Source organism: Liolophura sinensis, chromosome 8, assembly GCF_032854445.1.
Source record: "Liolophura sinensis isolate JHLJ2023 chromosome 8, CUHK_Ljap_v2, whole genome shotgun sequence".
Taxonomy (NCBI): domain Eukaryota; kingdom Metazoa; phylum Mollusca; class Polyplacophora; order Chitonida; family Chitonidae; genus Liolophura; species Liolophura sinensis.
In genome coordinates this window covers 45,341,290-45,366,716 of record NC_088302.1, presented here as the reverse complement: position 1 = coordinate 45,366,716, position 25,427 = coordinate 45,341,290, and the positions used below count along the sequence as shown (strand labels likewise).

The window sequence follows — 25,427 nt, the reverse complement described above, 5'->3', positions numbered from 1 at the left end:
AGAAGTTTTACGCCATAAACACTTGGTGCAAGCATCCATCATTCACATTTATTATCAAGTTTTGACGTTTGTTATTGTTTGTTCGCTGCATTCGACATGACAAATCTCAAGCTGTGATAATAGTTTACCAACATACCCTCATTTAACTATTTGTTCTCAAGAAAAATCCTGGTTTATGGGTGGAGAAAACCACTGTCACTGTGCTGGGGAAAGGGTATCCCATGCTTAAAGCAGCAGCTAAAACAGCTAAACATAGATTTGAACCACTGACCTCACTGATCTGGGTCCGAATGAGTTTGCAAGGCTCCCAGTATAATAAAGGCCATCCAATGCAGAAGAGTGGGTGAATTCATGAAACATTAACTAAAAATGTCATTAAATAGTATATTTATCCATATTTTATTACATGTATATATATATATATGTGTGTGTATACATATATATATATATATGTATATATATATATATATGATAATTTCGCAAACATTTTATGAGGTTGCATGACAGTCATTTAATTAGAGTAGTCGGGACATGTGCTGTGAACTGTTCACAATGAATGAATTTAGTCCAGATCAGCCAACAATCAAACACATATGAGGCAAAAGTGTACATGCATCACCATTGCTAACTGGAGGATTCGCTTATGCTATAGTACAAATTGATGTCATCAGTTCTGTGCACAGGTATTAACAAAGATGAGAATCTAGGCAATAGCATTAGTCTGCGTAGGTCTATGTAGGACCAAAACTGTTACTTGAGTTTTCTGTATATATACATATGTCCAGTGTGAGGGATGACTGCGAGAATAGTTCATTCATTTTAAATTACATTCTACGTCACATTCTACAACCGTGATTCAGAAGTCTGTTTGAGATGACTAAAAAGTACAAAGTACAATGCATACACAAGAATAGCTTCTATGTATCATAGCATAAAGTTTTTGTCTTCATCGTGGAAAACCATTGAATCGGCACATCCAGAGACACCACAATGACCTTGTGAATTCTAGCCACATTTTGGAATTGTTTAAATAGTAACAGTAGATCACCTGTAATTTCATAGGCAAGTTTCACCAACTAATTGTCCTGCTGTAGGAACTTTAGTACAGAAAGAGGATTAGCTCAGTGAAAAATTCAATGAAATTATGATTTACATAAATTCTAACATTCAGATTCTGTTTCAATTGTACACATGAATAACCATTATTATTTGTATTAAGTAAAACACTAACATACAGAAAAGACTGAAAACATTTCCTATCAATACTTGTGTCTGACATTCAGGCATTCATTTTCATGATGACATGCTGTAGCAGAAGAGTTGTCCCCCCAGATACTACATCATGCAATTTCAATATTGCAGAACACAGAATGTTTTCTTTCAATGCAGTTCTTCTTTCTTGAATGAAATGTGAATTTTTCAAGGGTCGAGAGAAGAAAGACACATAGACAAATCCAATGGCAGACAATCATTATCTGTATGTTAGACATTTCAATACGCATGAAGGCACACTATAAATATTAGTACAATATTGAGTTGAATTTGCTGGATTTTTTTTAATGTATTCAATTTAAATCAATATGATTGATTATCCAACTGTGAGAAGCCAATTCCAACACTGAGAAGAAAACCTGAGAAATAACTTGGACACATAATAATACTTTCTTAGACGATAAAATAGACTTTAACTTTACGATTGCAAGAATGTAATATGAAGAATAGAGGCTGATCAGAATAAACACATGTAGACCTACAATCAATACGATATGTTGGAATTATTAACGTACAAGTCAGGCATGAGTTATTTCCCCTTCTCCAGGGCTCCTTTGATGTCTTTGACTAGCATGGAGCCTATAACCATTTTTTCACAGTTCACAGTCACTTTGGCCTGAGACTCGAGTACCTTCACAGAAACCAAGGTCAGACAACCCAGAGATAAAGTTTTTGCTGCAAATCTGTACACATTTTCTTCTGATGAGGGCACCTGTAAAACATTGGCTACCTCCATAACACAGGTGTATATTCCACTCGGGCTGATGTTGGATTCTGCTATTTTTGCTGTTCCAGTATTTTCATTCATTCCTGACAGTTTAGCTACAAGACAGAAGAATGAGGAATTAAGATAAGGAAATAAAAATGGCACTCAGAAACATTCACCAAGCTTATTTTTCAGCATTCCATGGACAGTGTCTATTTTATTTATTTTCTCTCTTCACACAGCAAACTACAGTAACTTACAACCACATCTTGAATTAATGCATACAAATTTCACAAAATTACACAATGGATCATGACTTGCTTAGGCCTTCAAAAAATGTAAAATCAGAATTACAGAATTAGATATTTTGCAATAATCTCAGGATATTTTGTACCGAATAAAAAGTTATTTCTCTCTAATTACAGGTTATCTGGCCCCAATCTCAGGTAATCCAGCCTACCTTGTTGAGTCAAAAAGCCTTTCTCGTTCATTGTGTGTGGCACCAGTAACTCCCCAACAGGAGCTGAAATACTCAGGTTGAACTTTTGTTCGGACACAACCAACTCAAATTTAGCTGGTTGTGTTGTGTCGTTAAAATTGACAGCAGTCAAAACTGTTGTGCTTGCACCAGGCCCTAAATTGGCTGAAATGGAGACAGAATCCATCATAAATGTGGAGGAAATAGACAATAAAACTGTGGACATGTTATTCATAAAAGACAAGGCCAGCATGTGCTCTGAGTTTTAATGACTGAAATTTTTCATAGATATTCTATTGATTTCTTACAAAGGTTATTTGTCTCTTTCATTTGTGTTTAACGTCAAATTTGCTTGTGTATAACAGGTTTATAGGTATAGGAAAACCAAGTGCCTGGAGTAATTCTTTCACCAGTTTTCTTTAGGCAGCTAAAGTGCCTTACATACAAAATACAGGCTCCTGAATTTGTTATGTGCGACTTTGATAACAATTCATACACACATGTAATAACAAATTTGTTATTATTTGTTTGTTAATTATAAATTTCTGTGCCTACCAATTTAGTCCATAAGAACATTTAGCAGTATTTATTTATTTATTTCATTGATGTTTTACGCTGTACTCAAGAATATTTCACTTATACGACAGCGGCCAGCATTATGGTGGGTGGGAACAGGGCACAGCCCGGGGGAAACCCACAACCATCCGCAGGTTTCTGGCAGACCTTCCCACGTACGGCCGGAGAGGAAGCCAGCACGAGCTGGACTTGAACTCACAGCGACCGCATTGGTGAGAGGCTCCTGGGTCATTACGCTATGCTAGCGCGCTAATCAACTGAGCCACGGAGGCCCCTCCATTCAGCAATACAGTCCTTACCAATTTCAGGAAAGTCTTGCATCTCCATTCCAGATTGCAACTTCTGAAACACATATGTTAAAAGAAATACATGATCACACGATTCCAGGTGTTTGATCACAGTTATTAATAGACTCTCATCAACTCTGTGCTGCTTACAACAGATTGTAAATTTTCTCAATATTACCAAAGAAAGATGCTTAGTTCACTCTAAAATAACTTAGAGAAATGTTCACAAAGTCCATAGAACAGGTGATTTTCAGCCACCTGCCTGTGGAGACAATGTCTGTAAACTGCCTAAATGGCCTCGGTCATTAATCTGGGCTAAGCAAATAACACAGAGTCAAGTATGCTCTGATAAACCTGCGCTAGAAGACCATACTCAAAGCAGAGAACTACTGTCTGTCAGATCTGACACACAACAGGTGTTTTGTTTATACCATTAGCATTTCCAGAAAGAACGGACAACTCTCGAATGCCCAATATCCCAATGAACTTTGTAGAACATTTTCCATGATAAATTTCTAGGTACAGCAAAGCTCAGGTTAACAGTCAAAAACAGGCAGGAGATTAGTGTGCTCCTAGAGGGCTTGTAGACAGTCACCTGCAGTCGGTCATACGACCACTGTGACTGATCACACACACGTGGCTGAGCACTGGTAGGCTTACATGCTGGCTGTGGGACGTTGACAACGGAAAATATAGTTCTTTGTTAGAATGATTTAAAAGATTTTTGAAAATAATGCTGAAGTGCAACATCTGATGTGTGTATTTCTGATCACAAAATGGCAACATTCTTTTAAGTAGTGATTTACGATTGAATCCATGGGAGAATTGCAATGGATCACTACGACCGCTAAGATTAGCTCATTCTTCATCTCCCAGAACAAGTCAGAAGATGGACAAATATCTTTCACTTCTTCTGTAAAAAATTTTCCTTGTTGTGGGAGTCATTTGCCAGTGAAAATCCACCACTCAGTGATTTAGAAAACCAAACTGACACTTTTAATAATACTCACAAGTGTGAAACTTATTAAATGACACACACTGTATGGTTTCGAAAATTGTAAACAGTAGGAATACATTAATCTCTCAAAACTGGCTGCTGGGACTAAATTTACTCTTTCTGTGTAAATCCCTCTTCTGTACAGCTCCCTGGGAGGCAAGTTGGTTAGCAACTGAGCAAGTCTGCATAGACAATCAATGACGTAGTCTAATCTTGAAAACTTCGTAAACACAACAGTCAGGTTTAAAAAAAAAATACACCAGACATTTCGGGTTACTTGTTGAAAACACCGGTAGCTATGGCTCGGCCTACTTGTCTGTCCACCGAAAGTAGCATACAGTGAAAGGTCGGTAGCTTTTTTTCGCATTTCACCACTAGTATATGTTCAAATAGCTGAAACACATTGACTGCACCTTCGCTTGCCGGGACAGGCCTATGTCTGTAGAAGGAACTACATTTACGCCTTCCGCCGATAATCCTGCTCATCTCAGCACGTCTCCGACACAGTAAAGAGTTTGTCACGCGACAGTGGAGCGTTATTCAGTATCTCAGAGTGCGATAAGAGCTGTCAACAACTGACTTTTAGCTTGAGCTGTACTGTACAGTCATGTTTGGTCCACACAGAAATTAAGAAAATGTATTGCACACTGTACTAGTATTACAGAAAAAATTATAATTTTTGTCCAATAACAAGTGATACTTGCAGACAATGGGTTCTTTCACTAACTTGAACAAAGAAGAGAAATTCTTCGTAGCATCAACATTTATACCTGAACCCAAACTCACCTTATCGCCTATGTGAATTTCTTTTAATGGTTTATCACTGTTGTTCACAAAGGACAGCTCTATAGAAGCCATTTTGGGTGAAAATATGGAAATTGTTCTTGTAAATTTATATGACAATGCCAGGCCATTTCCACTCATTCTGTTCAACAGCTCATAGGACTTGGTTTTAACTTGGACAGGAGGGGCCATCTGCTGTGGAGAGAATTGAGCCACTGGTGAGATATATCAGATATATTATAGGCACATGTACATGCATGTATACAACTGAAACAGAAATGTGTAATGACATTAAATATACATCATGTGGGATATAAGTAACATTATAATAGATACATCAAGGTAGAGCTTGGGGAACAGTACTATGTCAGCACAAGTATAATGTGAGTGAGTGAGTGAATGCTTGGGGTTTAATGTCGTACTCAACAATTTTTCAGTCATATGACGACGAAGGAATCCTTAGGGTGCATGTACGTGTAATGTGCCTCCTTGTTGCAGGACAGATTTCCACCGCTCTTTTATTTAGTGCTGCTTCACTAAGACGACTTACCGAGGACAAGTAAGCCGCCCCACCCGAGCCATTATACCGATACGGTTCAAACAGTCGCAAGTATAATGGGCGAGCATATGATATTCTTACACAAACAATCATGGTTCATAAGGTCCTCTGAATCCTCCATAAACAGTATAGCCTATTTCTTTCTTAGAATCACCTATATTCAGCTGTCTGTAAAACCAAGCATATTCACTACCAAAATTGCCTTTGGTCAGTGATACGTAAAAACACGAGCTCTACAAATGGATATATTGGAAGTCCATATTCTTGCAAAGAAAATCAAACTAGAACCCTTTTTCTAATCCATAACTCAATGCCTTGTGTGACGTCATAATTATTAAAAAACAAGCGACATGTTGGGGAATGGGCATTGAGAGTAATTTGTTTTACAACAGCTTCACCAACATGCGATAATAAGAACAAACTCCAAGCAGTAAGACTATCTCTATCTCAGCAAAAAGACTACATTCCTAACATCCAGCTTTAAAACCATACTGCTGTAAGATCATATACTACAACAGATAATATTTAATACATTTATTAAGGCTATAGTATACTAAAACGTGCAAACAATTTCAAATATTTTATCAGTGTCAGAAACAGGGTTTACAGTAAAATCGAAAGCAGTTTAGATAACGGGTGTCGCCCTCCATCAAAAGATGTTGAACTCCACCCAATATTCAGCACGTGGCTGGTTTGGGAATAATTAGAAATTAGAAAAAGTGCCCAGACTTCATTTTCATTTTCCCACTTTTTGCAATATTGTGAACTTCAAACATATCAATGTGTAGAGCTAATGTTGTTACATGTCACTGACCAAAGGCAATTTTGGTAGTGAGTTTGACTGATTTTACAGCTGAATACAGGCTTCTCTCTGAAAGAAATAGACTATACTTAAATCTTTCCGTACCAACCATTCTCATGTTCCCAAATTCTTGTGAGAAAACCTACGGCATAGCACTACAGGTCCATATTATATGTTGTATGTTGAATTCAAGTCACAATGTTCATGAATAAGAGGCACAAAGGAATCATTTTCAACTGTTTCAGAAAGCTTGGAATACTTCCGGAATCAGTAAAGCTCTAATCAAAAGGTTTCTAGAGTAATTCATTGAGTCAGCTTAATCATGTCAGACTTTGTAAGTTGGCTTAAAATTACAAACAAATCCCTCATGAAAGTCTTTTATGTACATACCATGTTTGTGGTTACTGTGGCATCTCCAAGACCCAAATTATCCATCTCCGAGGCTAACATAGGTGTGAGGATGTCATTGCCTTGTACGGTTGGAGTACCCCCATTCTGCATTGTAGAAGGACCCACTGAGAACAAACCAACACACATCTCACAAATATACTTTGAACACAACAGACTTTCCAGCCTTACAGACTCTGGTCTCTTGCAGATATCTTCAAATTTGGTCATGAATAAGCTTAAAAACAACCTCAGACAACAGCAGAAACTCTGTTAAAGGTTAAAAGGTTAAAATTTTTCCACAGGTTAATTTTAGAAGATAAAGATGTCATTTTTTCCAGAGTTAATTCAGTTACAAATGTCTTTCACCATTTCTTTATTTCGAAGAGGATAATGTCTCAATTCTATGCCATACATGATCTCTCGCATCAAACGGTGAAAATAACAGAAACAATACATCCTCATCTGATGCAATTACTCACAACTATGTAGTATTACCATGTCATTATTACATTTTGTAAAGTGTATTACGCCATGAAAAAGTGATACTTAAATATGTACTAAAATAATAAACAAAGAAAAGAAACACAATGGGAGATTACTTACAATCATCCAAATCTAGCAGCAAGTTGGGCTCACTTTCTTTGGATGCCTTCTTAGTAGAGCTCTTCTCTTTGACTTTTGGTGGTGGCTGAAAAATTGAGTAAGAAGCCATTAAAGATAACTTAAATGTGATCTGTGGTTTTTCCAAGAAGATTTCAACATTGTTATATCACTTTCTGATCAGTGGTCCAATCAAAGGGTACTATTATTTAGCAAAACCTTTCATCCTCCTGATTTAAGTCTTACAGCCAAAATGGCTGATAAGGATGAAGAATTTTCACTTTTTGAACATTACGGACATTGCCTCGGATTATCATCATAAAATGTAGTGCACAATGAAACAGGTAATTTGACAACCTTTACTCCCCTTGTATAATCCAGTAAGTAAGCTTTCTACAAATAACCCGACTGACCTTTCTCTTAAGCTTCTCTTTCTCATCGCTGGATTCCTCACTTGAGCTTTCCTCCTCACTGGACGAGGCTTCTTCAGAACTTTCTTCCCCTGAAGAGGAGACTGACTTGACAGGGGACGCAACCTTGGACTTCTTCTGTGCAGACTTAATCTTAGGCTTGTCTTCCTCAGAATCTGAGTCAGGAGCCTCTAAATCTGAGTCCTCCACTTCTGATTCTGACTCACTTGAGCTGTCTTCACTGCTGTCCGAATCATCACTGCTGTCTGAGCTGTCTTCACTGCTCTTATCACTGTCATCTGAAATATGTAGAGGATATTGCACAGTGAACGTTGAATACCATAAATATTTTTCAAGCGAGACATGTGAGAGGTGGAAATGATAGCCCAACAGACTTCTGTGACAATGGTCAGGTAATTTTGAACAGAATCTGAAGTTATTTTTTACTTTCTGCCACACAACTGAAGATGATGGACTCACCTTCTGGGCTTGACTCGCTATCTGAGTAGAAGGATTTCTTTTTCTGTGCTTTTTTGCTCTTTAGAGGTTTCGAGTCCGTCCATGGCATGGTCACCTCCACATTGCGGACAGACGGGTCAGGAGGGGTCTGTGGCCACTCTGGTAACTCCTGGTAACCTGTTGCCCGACAGTTAAGAACATGCGAGAGGGTTCCCAGCTGATAGGCATCTCGATCTAAAAACCAAAAGTATGGTTTAATTCAAATGACAATTTTCAAAAATGACAGAACTTTAGCTTTATAGATTTGGTCAGCTTTCATCTGCTAAAAGCAGGAATTTAAAAAAGGATCTAACTCCACCAATATTCACCTATCCCACATAAACCATAGGAATAATCTTTCCAAAGTGATTAAAGATTCAAAACTGAGTTTACCAGCTGAGTTGTCCAGTCAGAAACCCAAAGTTTTACTGATTCCACACCAAAATGTTTCGACTTCTATCTGAATTTTATTTATTTACTTGATTAGTGTTATGGACTCTACTCAAGAATATTTCAGTTATACAGCATTATGGTTGGAGGAAACTGGGCAGGAGCCTGGGATACCCCACTACCATCCACAGGATGACCAAGTCAATTTACCTTTGAAGGTGGATTCCAGAACAGGTGCAGGTTTTGTGGACAGAAAGATTTTCTTGGCCTTCTTGGACAGCTCTCCTCCTTTGTCCCCCGGAAAGATAAGCTGACGCAGGAACCGTGACCGGTCTCTGATGTCGTAGTTCTGATCGTACTTTGCTAGGTTGAAGACGTACTGGCAGAGCAGTTTACACACAGTTTGCTTTGTGTTTGTCACACACAGCTTGGCAGCCAAGTTCAAGATTTGTAACTTGACAATGTCCTCCTGCAAAATTTCTGCTAACTTCAATATCTTGTACTTAAGTAAAATTTAATACAGTATTTGGATAGTCACAAGTCTAATCAATTACATGCATAAACAAAAAATTCAGAAAAAGGCAAAAATTCAGGTTTAGCTATTCACTGATGAAAGAGGTGTACTATTTACAATGTACCAGGCTGATTGAGCAATCCACACTTGATTTCTTATGTCCTTTCTCCCTTCTGTACATCATTTTATCCCTGACATCAGAACTCATTACTTAATTTTGTGCCAAAAATGTCACATAAGTTGACACTCTGTGATAATGAAAACTGTCTAGGAATCAAGTGTCAGTGACCTAAGCTTATTAAGATACAACACTAGAAATACTAAAATTGACTTTATCATGCTAGATGAAATATGACTGGAACACAATGGACTATGTTTTTTGCATGAAAATCAATAACATAAAAGATCTACATGTATGTGAAGTAAAGTTTTGTTGAAGGCAAACATGATTATTTCTTTATGCTTGGGGCAGATTTGGAGAGAATACTCTTTGGTTTGAACATTATTTGAATACAAAAGGTAACTTCAAACTCTTCTGTGAACAGTCTTGACATGTAGAACAGTGAAAAGAAAGTATTACCTCAGATATAAATGTCTTTGCCATCTTGCGGAGAACGTCTGGGGCTATTTTGGGCACGCGTTCACTGTACTCGCCAATCAACCAGAGGATGCTGGCCCGCGCCATAGGCACCGTGATCTTGTCAATCATCTTAGCCATGTGAATAATGATCTCTTTGTGTTCTGATGGCTGGCAAAGCAAAACAAGGTGCAGGGGTCAAATATATTGTGTACGTCTTCTGCAGCCGCTTCCTCTGCATTACATGATAGCCATAAAAATAATGATCAGTTCAAAATCATATCAAAAGTTAAGCCAGGCTTAAATCTTAATACCAGTCTCTTATACAAAACATTATGCCCGGTAGTGCTGGTTCCCATGATAGTTGTCTAACTGTCATGACGACATTATGCCCGTAGTGCTGTTTCCCATGATAGTTGTCTAACTGTCATGACGACATTATGCCCGGTAGTGCTGGTTCCCATGATAGTTGTCTAACTGTCATGACGACATTATGCCCGTAGTGCTGGTTCCCATGATAGTTGTGTGGTCATAACGGTAATAGTTTGTGGTCAAATGAATTGCAAAAACACTGCAGGACAGTGGGGTAGGTCACATGTCTCCCTCAGTAGATGATATGCGAAAGATATCTAAGGTATGCATCTGAAAGTACAAACAACTGAAGAGAAGAGAGCAGCCCTTTGACATCAGAATCAGACCTTTTAATAAGTCCCACCAGTTTGAACTTTAAGGTATAAAGGTTTTGTGGAGATAAGGTGTGGTTTTCACATTCAACAGGAAAAGGGATAAAAGAGCAGAGGTACAAAATAAGTCGTACTGAAAACAAACAAGCTCGCATGCAATATTGGTGGTATAAATTGGTTAAGGATCGTTCACAAAATTATGACCCTGGTTTGCAGACTGAGTAGAACAACCATGCATGCCAAACACCCCCCTCCCCCCAACCGCCCCCCAAATCCCTTTTCTTAAAAAGAACAGCGAAGTAGAACTGATTACTTCTTTTTTTCGTGGAGGTGGAGGTGGAAGGAGAGGCTATTTTGTCATTTTGGTTAAGATATCAAGTGATGTAGTTTTTATTAAGATATTTTGTATTTGACAACACAGAATGTTGTGTATCTTTCAAGATATTTAAAAATATTTAAACAGCACATAACATACTTCACAAAGATAAGTGTGAGAAAATCAAAAAATTTTAACAAAAGTATAACTAAAGAAAGCTGTTGAGCAAGATCTGTTTTCACGAGTTCTTGCATTCATGGTAGAGTTACACATAAACAAACTGTCAGGCAAATAGAAAAACAGGTGCACCAAAAAAAGGATTCCCTGAATATTTGGTGAAGAGTGGATGAGAAATTTTGCTGGCACACGTTTTAGTGGAAGCATTTACGGACAGATTCATGGGCAAATGGCAGTATTAACATTACAGGTAATAACATGACTCCCTCCAAATGTTGGAAAGATAAACATGTAATTCTTACAAGGTAGTTTCGTAAATGTATACCTGTTCAAAGAACAAGACACTCCATGATGTATGTAAAAATCAATTCTTTCTAAGTAATAAATGTAAACGACTAACAAGACTATACTATAATTATAAAAGCAAGTCAGGACAGTAATTTGTATAACCATAATACAGCTGTTGGATTACTACTATAACACATACAAGTAGGTAATAAAATGTACAACAGATGATGTCAATATAAACGATCCCCTCCAGAAGCACATCCAGAAAAACACAATTCCAAAAAAGCCCACTACCTCAAAAAAGAAATGCAAATAAAAAAGCATTTATAAATGATTGCATGAACAACTCAACCAAACCACAAATAATTAAAAATGAGGCAACCTTCCAAATAAGAACTCCACAGGGTGATACATTTAAACTGTGCAAATCAAGTCCAATCAAAATTGGTCCATTACCATACATGTATGGTGATCAAGTGAATCAAAACTGCCCAGTGCAATTAATACAAATAATAGCCGAGAGAAAATCTACACCACCAATAAAGTTAAAAGATAAAGTTCGAAAGTTCAGGAATCCCAAATACTGTAAAAAAAAAAAAATCTTTTTCAGTATGTACCGTGATGAGCTTTTTGCCCCTGCTTCCTACTGGCTGTCATTTTTGAAAAAAGAGAAGAGAGAGACATGAAGACCCTTGTGAGGCCACCTATGGTTTGGCAGTATTCTAATGAATTTCACTCTCTCCATGACATCATGTTCATTTATTCATCTGATCAGGTTTATGAGCGGAGGAAACTGGGTGGAGCTAGGAGAAAACCACTGCCACACTTGGCAAAACACATTTTCAGCCATGACGGTACACAACCATTTTGGTTACACAAACTTGGTGTCCAAACATCTAGAAAAAATAAACTGAAAAGCATTTCCACAACTAACAATCTCAAAAATGTAAAACCTAATTTCAAACTGAAAGGTCTTGGAGAAATGGTTCTCTGGCTTCTACTGTATGGGTCACCAATTTTGTTTCAAAGTGTCTGTTTACTTTCTTTATGATTAATTTAATATCAACTGACACCATTTGGGTAACAAAAATAGAAAGAATCTCAAGCCTGGCATGCAAAGCTGTAAAGAAATTCTACAAGGATGAGAAGCCTGTGGCTGGCACGTCACAGAAGCCAAGAGACATGTAATTATTTAGAATGCAAACTCCTGATTTTTATGTTAGCCCCTTGGTGAAGAGCTCCTCTAAAAAGAACCAGCAAACATGCACAGCTCAATAAAAAATCCACAGTAAATTGGAACAGTTTTAAAATTGATACTTGACAATGGAATGATTTGTCAACCTTTCCGTCCAAATCTGTCCAATTCATGCATTAAGGTATTCGCCTGTACTGATTTGGATTTAGATTTCTTCGTGGAAATTATAAGCAATTTGACCATATCAGCCATAATTTGTCAGCAAAAATGCAATAAAACTATCTGCAGGCCGATACATGAATTAGACTAGTCACAACTTAAACAAGCCAAATTAAAAAACAACGAAAATATATATGCTATACATGTCAGAAATATGAACTTACCTGCATCTGTAATAGTTTCTTTATTACGACAACACTCTCTGCTACAACTGTTTCTGCAAGTAAAAAGGTACCATTCTGTGTTAAAACCCCAGTTTACCTGAAATGTATGCAACAGATCTTAAAGTTGAAAAGTGCAATCACAAATGTATTTACTAAAACGCCAGCTGTAAACGATAAAGAATTAAAAACACATTGACTGCGGTATAATGCCATACTCAAACACATTTCATTTACATGATGATGGGCAGCTTTATGGGTGGAGGTAACTGGACTGTCCAAGTTTTGAAAGTTCCTTACACTCGTCACCTTTTCCCCGTATAATCAATGAGGCCCAAATTGTCCACTTTGTGCATGGGCCAGACATGAAATTGGTACCACCTGAGATGGCCAAACCTAATTGGTGCTAACATGTTTCTAGGGTAGTACAGCAGAAGTAAATTCAGCCATGAAAGCCTTTCTGCAACGATAGCTTTATCCACATTTCGATAATATGAAAAGCCACCTTATAGGGAGTTATGCAAATTACAAAAAGCAGGAGAAAGGTCAATATATCATTGACTCTCAGTTAATAATGTAATAAGACCAATTCAAAAGGGTGGTTTATACTGTTTATGAAGCAAAGAAAATTTAGCAGTCCACATTTTGTCTATATTTCATGTACGCTATTAGCAGAGTATTCAGTTGACCTGTACATTTACATGTACGTGTAAGACCTGCAAGGTTTTCTGCTTGTTTGATAACAGTTTATCAACAGTTTATATGCCTAGATGTGAAGTTCTGTTATTTACAACCATTTTTACAGTGAGCTAAGGTAGATTAGCTCAAGTAAGTAAATGTTGTGTCATTTCCTTGCCTGTAATCATCTATAAATCAGACCAAACCCTGTGACATTCTATCAAAAATACTGGTAATTGAAAGTTCCACCAAACACTAAGATTTAGGACTGAATTATTCTGTAATACTCTTTGCAGAGTGTAACTGTCTACTTTGAAGTTAGACAAAAGAAAAAAGAATAACAACACTGTTATGAAGTGTACGTCAGATGAAATGTTTTTTTTCTCAAACTTTCACAACCTATTAAATACTGAATACTTGAGTAGCCTTTTCTGACCCTGTGAACAGTGACGTCTGACCCTGTGAACAGTGACGTCACATAAAGTTTATGGCACTTGATAAAAGCAGTCTAAAAACTACTACATTAAAAAGCACATACTTGTATAGAGCCATAAATGCATTAACTGAATAGACCCTAAAGCAAACTATTACTTAATGGATATCTCATTCGTTGATAAAGTCACTACTATGCAAATGAAGCAGTCAGGCATCATTCATTGTTTTGATGATGACTCTGAATCCTTGATATCACAAGAAGATTAGGTTCGAGGATCATTCTACAAAAAGCGGACATCAGGCAACAGGACTTGAACACGGACAAATTTCAAAAATGTAACATCACTGCTAGTTCAGTAGTATTTTCACCATGACAAAGGCTTGACTACACTATCTAAAGGTGCTTTTGATTAACCTGTAACTATCACTTGTAGATTTTCTAGGGATACACCAACTACTTCCAGAGTGTTCAACCCAAAACGTTGTTTGAAAATCTTAAGATATTTGCTCTTTAGAGATGAAATTGTGCCCATACTCTCTTCCAGCAGTGAAGCAGTCAAATATGTTTCAAGGATTATCATGCAGATGCAGCTGTTCCCTAATGGACAACAAAACGGGTCTTCTTTCCAATTTGCTTAGTATGGTGCTGATGGCAGAATTCTTACGACAGCAGTCCAAAAACCTGACCTTCACAAGACTGACCTGTATGCTGCAGTCGTGCATTAGAAGCTTTAGATTGCTATGCAAAACATCCTTGTAAAACAAAGGTTCAAACTTAGAATTGGTAGCAAGGTAACCAAAAAGCTCACCTGAGTGAGACAAATACATGCAAAACTTCACCTCGATGCATAAAGAACTGAAATCATGAATTTGATAATTTATGGTAATTAATATGCTCATACAGCATCAGTGATGGAACATCCCCCTTGCGTCACTGTGCTTTGTATGCAGGTAAAACTTAAGGTGAATAAATAAAATACTTTTTAAGATATCAACCTAACAGTGATTTTTAACACACAAAACACTGTCAGGAATTCTGTAAATTACAGTAATTAATACGCACACACCCATTTCCCTGATGAAATATCAACCTCGTGCTACAGACTTCTACACGTGTGCAGACCCTGAGCTCAACACATGCAATACTTTTTGAAACACCAGGCTTAACATTTTGTTTAACCTTGATTCTAATACATAATACACTAAGTCAGGAATTAAGTCATTTGCAGTACTTAATACGTACACACTGAATCAACCATGGAATATCCCCTTCGTGCTATTGTCCTCTACATGTGCAAAAAACCTGAGCTCAATACCCGCAGTTCTTTTTGAGATACCACCCCTAACATCTTGTTTAACACTGCTTTCTCTATTATTGGATGCCAATGCTCAGGGTATGATATAGCTACGTCTGTACTTTATACAGATGAGCTAAAAACTATGCGAGTATTTACAGACGTGAGGTAGGTAAAAGGTGTGAATCACTGTGCTTAATTACTTTCATATTTCATTGTTCCTAAGACCCCTGTCCAAGATGTTGATGACACAAGTGATGTCCATGAAGACAAATTTGAAAACAACTATGGAACTGCAACAGTGATGCATATTGCAAAGCTTCAAAAGTTATTGCCATTAACTGTAAATTCTTGTTATAATATATTTGGTTTTTGCGGATTTAATTTGGTTAAAATGAACTTGTCATACACTGCATAGAACACAGCCAAGGCATACTGTACCTTGATACTATCTTCTTCAATAATATAGTGAAAACATTTAGCAGACTGCTTCATCCATTAGATAAGAACAAGAACAGAAGTTGGTTTGAATTTCCAATATTGGGACTCTGGGATGTGATTTGTCCCTGACTTACCATCTCTATTGGACATGAGGTGAACCAGTCCATTCAGACAGGTGTCTGTGACCTCTTTAATACTGCTAGCACAGCGACCAATAGCCTGGATTGTGGCTGCAGCAAACTCATTATCAGAGCTCGTAACATACGTCTGAAAACACAAAACCAGGAAATATTTCACTACATCCTACATACTCTTCACCCTTAGAGTCTTCCTCACATTTGGAGCACTAACATAACTGAGTAAAGATACAATGTTTTTTTACCCACATCAGTTAACTAACATGTCCAACATCAGTTTACTGCATCCAAAAGATGCAGCACTACCTTGTTTATCAATGTCAATATTGGGACATGTTTCCTCCATAGAAAAATTTACATACCCCAAATCCTCTACAAATTCAACCACAGATGCAGCGCATGTTTTGGCATATTAAGGAAATGTTTTCGGAACTAGACAGGTTATATTAGAGTTTTTGTGATGTTCATATGTGGCCCTTTCTGAAAAACACATTTTAGTGATCAAATTCTTATGAATTATGTTCTCACAGTGGACCTAACTTACTGGTCAAATTTACTGATTTTTTTAGGGTAGTAATCTCTTGTGAGTGTTCATATTGCATGGAAAGTTTTCCCTGGTTGTTTACTTCATTTTATGTTCAAGGCTGCAAAATCTTACCTGTAATTCCCGTAAAATAGTGGAAATATTTGTCTCTGTTGCTAAATTTGTCAAAATTTCCAACTGAAAATACAAAAGAAATGAGCATAAACTTCAGTGTTAGGAGCTCTATTAAATACTTGTGACAAATAAAAGTTAATTTTTTCCCCAGGCAATGACAACAATAGAATACAATGTCACTGATACCACCTATTCTTGACACGTGATCATTGTTGTACATATTCCTATCTCAGATATACTTAAACAGGACAACTACACAAATCCAGAAATGATCCTGACAGGGTCAACAGCTAAGACATGCCACAAACTTACCTTGAGAAGCTTCACATGAGTAGGATCATTGGAACGGACATAGAAGCTCTTCAGATATGGTTCAAACATACCCTGATGGGAAAACATGAGAAAAAGAATTTGAGATATTTTTTCTCACACAATACCATTTTCTTAAAGTAGAACCCCAGTGCTGGACCTTCCAAACGGCATATAGATGCTTTTATGTTCCCTGAATCCATTCCGATTGTTTAAAACAGTAGAATTTCGCGATCAAACATCAGAAAATCTACACCCCTATAATAGAGCCACAGTTGACGTTGTGACGTCACAGTGGTTCATCCACTGCAGGCATCTGAGGCTTTCTGTGTACAACACAGACCACAGGAGACAACTGCTATACAAGCTTAATTTCAAGCTTATTCTATGCCCAAGTATGACTTTGCGACAGTAGTAACACAACAAAGGGTAGCGTAAAGTTACATACGTGGCCTAAAAATGCCATAGATAGAGAAAATATGGACCAAATCTCACTAAAAACACTCTTTCATTATGGAGGACTCACTCATAGTAGTACGAGACTTGATAATTCATCGATGCCTACTAAAATAAAAGACCGACGGACAAGGCTTATACCCCTCCAAAAAGACAATGAAAAAGTAAAGAAATCCAGATTTTCACTCCCGGAATGCAGAAGTTGTTTAGTTATTTGCTTGTTTGAAACAGCAGGCTATGTCACTAACTGTAGGGAACCTTTTCCCTACAACGGCCACGCAGCTACAGGGTGACCCTACAGCTCAGTTCACACTTCGCCTAAAGGCCACTGGGCGCGCATACCTCACAGCATCCCATAACTTGAAGCCCGTAACGGGAACTCTGGCAAAACTTTAATTGGCATTTCTATGTGTTACCATTTGCTTTTTCCATTCAACATATTTCAAGACTTCTTTATTTTTTGTGGTGATACTTTATTAACACATGACAGATGAATCACAACTCCAGTATCCTTCAAAGAATTTGTTGTTGAACTGTGTTACTTATATGATTTTCAGGGTGCTAATTAAGAGGTGTACACGTAGGGGTAATTACAGATTTAGTCATACGACAGCCTCAGGAAAAGCTGTAATTACAGATTTACGACAGCCTCAGGAAAAGCAAACAGTGGGTAGGCCTAATGCATGGATTTGTCAATGATTTGCAGGGCTTTCCAATACATAATCCAGGCAGGTCTTCACGCACGACATCACTCGACCAGGGCTCCGCGATCGACAAAATAGACAGACAGTCCAACTTTAATGGGTTTTTTTTAACTGGAACTAGTTAAAATAATTTTCAACATTTTTTTTAAATGCAGTTTACATACTAACATAGCACAAATATTGTGTCAAGGGAACATTTAGTATGAAAATAAAGGCGTTTGGGTTGTCCTTTAAAATAGTACTTTGTACATGGAAATCGATTTCAGATTATCAAACATGCTGCTGTTGTGGAAATGGAAAATGGCAGCTGCTAAGCAGAATTCTTGAACTACCAATATACAAGCAGATCAGGATTAGGCAATAAAGCAAAGTTTAACTGGTAATGAGTGACTCTGAATGAAAGAACACTAACACTCATGCCAAACACACCCTGTCTCAAAATTATCTCCTTTTTTACCAAATAGAGGAGCCAATCACTATTTAAAAACACAGCATTTTATAACACAATAGTAACTTAAAAAGAAAAAATGAGGTACTAAACTTGCAGCACTCACCTTTCTTTTAATTGACATTGTTGCAATGTTGCTCAACACAACATACTGAACCTCTCTGGTAATATAAGAAAAAGATTGTTAATGTTAAATGTTCTGTGATTTAGAGATAGGAAGAAGGGAGATGGATTTAAAAAGAATAAAAAGGCAAACTCTCAGACTATAATAGAGATAACACACATAGATCTACAAGTGTTGAAATCTGGCAAAAACAGCAATGCATGGACAAAATACCGGAAAGGAAAGATGAAAAGTCCGTTTGTACATTTAACCATTACTACACTTAAGCTTTAATTTTCTTGCCAGCTCCTTTATGCTGTTGCCAGGATAATTCGAGATAACGATATGAACTTACTTGTGTCCCCTGAGCAGTCTGATCATAGAGCGCGCCACCAGTCCTACTTCTGATTTGGGGGCACAGTGATGATACAATTGAGCAACAGCCATCACCACCTGTAACAATTTTGTACATGTAGTGATGTTAGATGTTATGTCATCCATTTAACAGTGCATGTAGAGAAAGATAACCCATTGAATAAGCTACACAGAAAAATGAATTAACATGACTTCTGCCACAAGTCAGTACAACCAGGCTGCTTCATCAAAGTTAACAAAAAATGAAGTTTGATTTATCTATCTAAATGAAATTAGAGTTGTCATTGTTGAGGAGATGTTTGACACTATGTTATACTTATAGCAGCATTTCCTCTGTTGACCTTGGGTTTGACCTGTCTCAAAGGGTAACACTTACAGCAGCATTTCTACTGTTCAGCAGTGGTTTAACTTGTCTCAGGAGCAGCCTGTGATCAGGGTCCATCACATACACTTTTTTCTTTTCCTCCTCTTCATCTTTCTCAGGGCTATCATCACCCTTCTCGTCAGAATCCTCATAAAATGGCCTGTCTGCCTCCTCAGCATTTTCCTGAACAAACACAGTAACACCAGTTTCAGTACATTCTCTAATTCATCCAAGTTTAAAAGGGTCATACTGAATACCACACTAGAATTATGAATCCATACAATTAATTGGCTAACCTCTGACTTTAAATCATACAGATGGCTACACCACATATGACAATATAAATGTAATCCACAACAATTGACAAAGTTTGAATATTTCATGCAATACAGAGGAACAAATATCTGGCAATACAAAAAACTTCTAATTCTTAAGACTTCTAAAATCTCAATACATACTATTACCCTGGATTACCTCCCCATTACATTTCATTTTAATAACAACTGCAGCGATTTTATCAGACGGCATCCTTTCACACAGCCATGATAAAAAAACACTGGCCTAAGAAACTATAACCATTACCTCCTGCTGAGTGTGCAGACTGCTTTGAGACCAAACCCACAAAGCTAATATTCATATAGTCAAAAAACCTAATGCATCTTGCACCCATACTTTCGGATCTTATGAGTTAACTCATTTCTGGGTAGTAAGAGTTCAAACTGTGGACACCTAAAGCGTCCTCCTCAACATATTCTGTCAATAGTTTAATCCCTAAAGATAACATTATAAATACATCTTAAATTTTGTTCATTTATTTGATTGGTACTCAAGAATATTTCACTTATAATGACTGAGAACATTATGGTGGGAGAAACCCAAGGAAACCCACAACCATAAGCAGGTTGCTTAAATTTTATTCAAAAATATTTTTGTGGAATTGGGTCCTAAGGCAAATATCTACATAAGACTTGGAACTCATTGTCATACATCTTGGTTGGGTGAGGCAAACTGTGATCGGCAGTATCTGGTGAGCATGTTGATGAGAACAACCTGGCCCCACTCCTCTACATCCACCAACAGGTTACACATCTTACGGTAGTTCTTGTGGATCAGGTCTATCCTCTCTGGGCACACCTCCTCAAAGGCCTGGATCGCACTGCCTATCACTAGCTGAGGACATCAAAATAGGGTAATACAGTAACCAGTCTTACAGAAAAAGACAACTCCGGCTGCGATTATACACTCATTTTGCTGTATAAAATTTAGACATTTTACTATCCAAGGTATTGCATCCATAGCAATGTGCTGCTTAGTCTGAATTTATTAATACAACCATTAATAAGGAAACAACAACATCTGAGCAGTTGCGTAAAAGATAAACAATTTGCAATGTTCATATTTCTTTCCAGACTAAAACCTTAGAAGCCTGTTAATAAGGATAGATGTACTTACTGTTGTTTTGTCGCCAAGCAATTTTTCTATAATTTCTATCAACTGATCCTTTTGCTCTGGGTCCAAACTATAATACAAGCAGATAATAATAATATCAAGAAAACTTCAAATTCACTGCAAAGAATTTATCTAAATTACATCTGTGAAAAATCATGTCGGGAACATCATCTGTTTTACATAAAATGGTTAATAATTGATATAACATTTATTTTAGTGCAAAGTCATGTTTGCTCTGTCAAATTTATTCTTAATTACTTGTTCCTAAGCAGTCGGTAACCAGGACCTAAATTAAAAGCACCTTGAAAACTGGTCAAACTTTGATCAGATATTGCTCCACACCATGTCATTTTCTCCCCTGTAGAGTTCAGGTAAGTTGTGTGCCACACTATAAATGTCTCACTTGCTGAGTGTATATTTAAGATGTATGACCCAGTATGCCATTGTTTCACCTGTAGAATTTTGGTAAGGTGTGTGCAACAAGGCGTAAATGTCTCACCTGTAGAGTTCAGGTAAGGTGTGTGCAACAATGCGTAATTGTCTCACCTGTAGAGTTTAGGAATGGCATGTGCCACAGTCTTCCTCACGTAAGGAGACATATCCATCACAGCCTCTTTGATGGCCAGCATCATAATTGGAGCAATCATAGGCACCCGGATGCTTGACAGTACACGTAAAGCACTTGCACGGATCAACTGATTCGGGTCCTGTAAGCATAAGCAACACTGATTTAGAAATGGAACAGCCATTGCTCACTAAAAACTTTCATGTCATTTTCATTTTAGATTATATGGACATTTTATTGCAGAAAATTAAAACGAAGTTGTACTAGCAGTTTGTATACATCTTTTGATGAAATCTGGAGGTGAAAGTGATACTTTAGGCAACAAAAAACTCAACAATATGTTTATATTCATCACGTAAACCATAGTAATTCTGTAGATACCATTTAGCCAATTGTATTACTTTCTGTGCTGCTTAACAAAACCTAAGACAGTAGTATGCATGGTTTAAACTTTAGATTCATCGAAGGAGCCTGCTAATAATTTGTTATTGTTGGTTGTTCAATGTCATTTGGGGGGGGGGGGTATAGATTGTGGTAATCATGGCGATGGCTGAACAAATGTAACAGCTCAACAATGGGATGCTGGCAAAAATCTGAAGTGGGATGTCTTAGTGTTTTTTAGTTGCAGCATCAACAGTGCAGCGTTACAGCGGGTAGACCAATACGTCACAGATGAGACCACAGCACGTAATATTTTTCGTGTTACGCAACAAAAGACTAAAACAGAGGGTTTGTCCACACTTTTTGAAGCAATTTACTGAATGGTGTTTTCTTTCTATTTGTGTCCTTTTTGAATCTATGAAAAGGCTCACTGTGAATTCCATAATAATGAACTACTGGGTGTGAATGTGAGAGAACTCCTTGCTTCAGCTCCATCCAACATATTACGTATAACTTATCAAATCAGAGAGCAAGTTGAATACCGTTGAATAACTTTACCTTGAGAGCTCGCTGGAAAGTACTGACAGACAGGAGAGCCAAATCCTGCTGTTCCTCAGCATATCGTGTTAAGTAGACGTAAACCAACTTCTTAATCTGGGGAGGGAAACATAAATAAATCATTGCATAAAACAAACAGCTTTACCCTAATACAGCAAAACAGTTTTATGTTGCCATGAATTCAAAAGATGTATGCATGTCGCATTTAACAATTTTTCAGTCATTTGATGACGAGGAGTGATTAGGTATATGTACATATTTTGTGTCTTCTTTTAGCATGCCTCGAAAGTGCTTGCACAAGTAAGTATCATGTCAAAGACATCAGACAAGACACCGTGTTTCCTTGCTCTAACCTCTCAGTGATGAGCCCCAATCGAGGCAACAGCAATAAGTACCACTTTTAAAGTCTTTGGTATGACCCAAACCACGTTTGTCCCCAAGTCTACCAACTTAGACGCAGAAGCTCTAAAAATTAGGTCTCTGATGCTGTCCACATAAAAAGTTTCAGATGTTAATATCTCTAGACAAACTTTGTTTACTCTTCAAACAAATACAATGGTTAAACTTTCGCAATCTTCTCACCTCAAGGTTCTTGGACACAACATTCTTTACCACAGCTGGAAACAGGTCTGAGGCATCTTTACCCTTAGCAACCATCTGAAACATCCAATAGTTAATACAAGAAATTGAAAACAAAAAAAAAGAATATGGAAGAATTATTATAAAAATCTTAATTAATAAAAAAGGTACTTGTATTTGATATTTCACCTGAAGTTAAACATTTTCAAGTGACACCTTTTCTTGATTCTGACTGATTCATCCACCTTACATGGCCACTTTTTTGTGAAGTTTGATTTATTTTCTATCAAAAACATTTAAGTGTCATTTCGAGACCTTTACATGCTTAAGAAGTACATATATACATGCCAAATTTTTGGTGACATACAGTAAGGGAGCAGAGCCAAATATCATTCCTGATCTGAGAATTTCGTGTTTGATCAATTTTGAAACAGATCGAGAGGCCCTCCTCACTTTGCAACATGTTTGCGATTGGTGTAAATGGGATTCTGAGTCTATAATATCTCGGTGCAAGCGCGAGATCGCTATCATCAGGAGCAAAGAAAAACGAAAGTGGAGCCCTGGACAGATGATGAAAGCAAACCTAAAGAGTAATGGCAAGATACTGATATCAGCGATTGTGCCCCACTGATTGTTGTTTCCATTACTTAAACTAATAAACGCCGTTTGTGAAAATTATACAACACGTTTTTCTTTTACATTTCAGGTTAAAAAGAAAATGTGCGGGTACCTCTGTACCAAACAAAACTATAAATTTCGATTCAAGCTAGAAGTAGGCCTACATGCGAGAGCGCTTCTACCAGTGTACATTTAAATAAACTTCTTGCTGAAAGGATGGTTACATAAAATAAAAACGTCAACATGTGTTTTGGGATAGTGTATAAATCCTTAACTTTTCAAGAGTGTCATCATTAAGCGAAAGTAAAATATTACATATAATACATGCCCCAATAATTCTCTTCATTGCTTCAAGTTTAACAGTATCTTTGTTTCCGTCCAGCATCTGTTTGAGATCTTCATGTCTACAAAACAAACAAGAAGTTAACATCAGTAAATGACATGCTTACCTTAATTTCACACTTCAGGAAAAATGATATTTACACATCCTATATACAGAACACACATACAGTTTTCTAAATATTTTTCATATACATTGGTTTTGACACGAGGCAGAGTCACATTTTGGAAAATCTTGTTTGCTGCAAAATGCTGCAGAATTACATGTGTATGAGCCCAGAATATTGCCTCATGACCCTAAATATGGTTCTAGGTTAAAGATTAACAATAAAAATGATCCATCTGTTGGTCTCCTGATTGGCAGAACCGAAGATGTCCCACGCTGTGACATATACTGCATACAATGTTTTTTAAGTCTCACAGTCATCACCCTGATAACTCTTAGCATACCAATTAAGCAGTATCAGTTTGCAGCGACACGTCAGTACCCTGCACGTAAATATTGAAATGTAATGTTCGCTGAAAAGTTTAATATACTGCTTCAATGCTGATTGAAGGTCTTTAATATCTGTAAACATGTAACATTTTCTCTCACATTTACCACTAAAATTCCCACTTACAACATTGAATTTATGGGATATCTCCTTTTCCTGTTATTTCCATGCTCAAACGAACTTTTCTGGACAACCATTGCAAAAGAGCTTTTTTTTTTGTTGAGTTCAGTACCCTGAATCCCACAGATGCACCGCTCTGCATTGGAGACCAGTCTAAAAAGAACTCCTTTGCAATGGTTTTGCAAAAGAGTTCCTGTCCTACAAAGAGCATACAAACAACAGAAAAGGGAGATCATGTTAAGATGCAAGCTTGTCGGCGGGATTTCTTTGAGCTGTAAGTACTGACATGCGATACACAACTAACAGTGACAGCCATAAATAAAGGCGCCACTCTTATTTGACGAATCCATGCGCAAAAACATCCTTCTGAACCATTCAAATCAGTGTTAAGCATTCATGTTTACAACTATTCCATGATATGACTGTGGCATGTTAGAACTCTGAAAACAGTCATACTGGATACTGCACACCAGTGTCACTTCATACATAGGGCTTCTGCAATAGCATTTCAAGACTACCTGTGTCACTAGGCCTTGCAAGCACACCTGGAACTACAATAGAATTTAAATACTAATATATATCAAACATACGAACGAGCATCTAGAGTTGATCTGATCGAAACTGCATTATCAAGACAATGTTATTCACCAACGGTATCTGAACCAAGTTCATCGCAAGTGGACGGACTTGACATTTGTGCTGAAAATATATCCTCATTTGCTTACTTCTTGAAATCATTGGCAAAAAAACTACTGCTAGCAGGATCAGTGGCCAGGTCTGCTTCCCCGCTGCCAGTTGAGGATGGCGGGCGTTCATTGCTGTAGCCTGAATTTTGAAAGCCGTTACTTGACATTTTGCCGACAGTTCTCAGTCCACACCTCTGCCAGGTGTTCAACTCAACATGGAAGACAACCGGAAGTCATGTGATACAAATGGTATATAAATATTCATAAGTGTGACACGTATGATTTGGATAAATTTGCTTTTCCAAAAGATTTGTCAGGGTTTTTTTGAGAATATGATTAATGTGTGGATCGTGTATG

At 37.3% G+C, this 25,427-nt stretch overlaps 1 protein-coding gene across 2 annotated transcripts; it reads right to left on the bottom strand.

Annotated features, from left to right (window-relative positions):
• Nucleotides 1-495: 495 nt before the first annotated feature.
• LOC135472643 (AP-3 complex subunit beta-2-like) lies at nt 496-25,279 on the bottom strand. 2 transcript variants are annotated; one of them, XM_064752247.1, is made up of 24 exons: nt 25,110-25,279; nt 23,760-23,835; nt 22,817-22,891; nt 22,235-22,330; nt 21,277-21,437; nt 20,734-20,800; nt 20,269-20,451; nt 19,294-19,464; nt 18,898-18,995; nt 18,546-18,600; nt 16,835-16,906; nt 16,523-16,585; nt 15,862-15,994; nt 12,882-12,934; nt 9,843-10,010; nt 8,959-9,217; nt 8,341-8,553; nt 7,864-8,159; nt 7,454-7,538; nt 6,851-6,975; nt 5,103-5,294; nt 3,332-3,374; nt 2,439-2,621; nt 496-2,094 (listed from the first exon to the last, which is right to left on the bottom strand). In XM_064752247.1, exons 1-24 carry the CDS (start codon nt 25,235-25,237, stop codon nt 1,802-1,804), a joined length of 3,288 nt encoding a protein of 1,095 aa, XP_064608317.1. In that variant the 5' UTR covers nt 25,238-25,279; the 3' UTR covers nt 496-1,801. The 2 variants fall into 2 exon arrangements, with proteins under 2 accessions (XP_064608317.1, XP_064608318.1); XM_064752248.1 differs by having other exon boundaries at nt 5,103-5,291.
• Between the last annotated feature and the right edge of the window lie 148 nt (nt 25,280-25,427).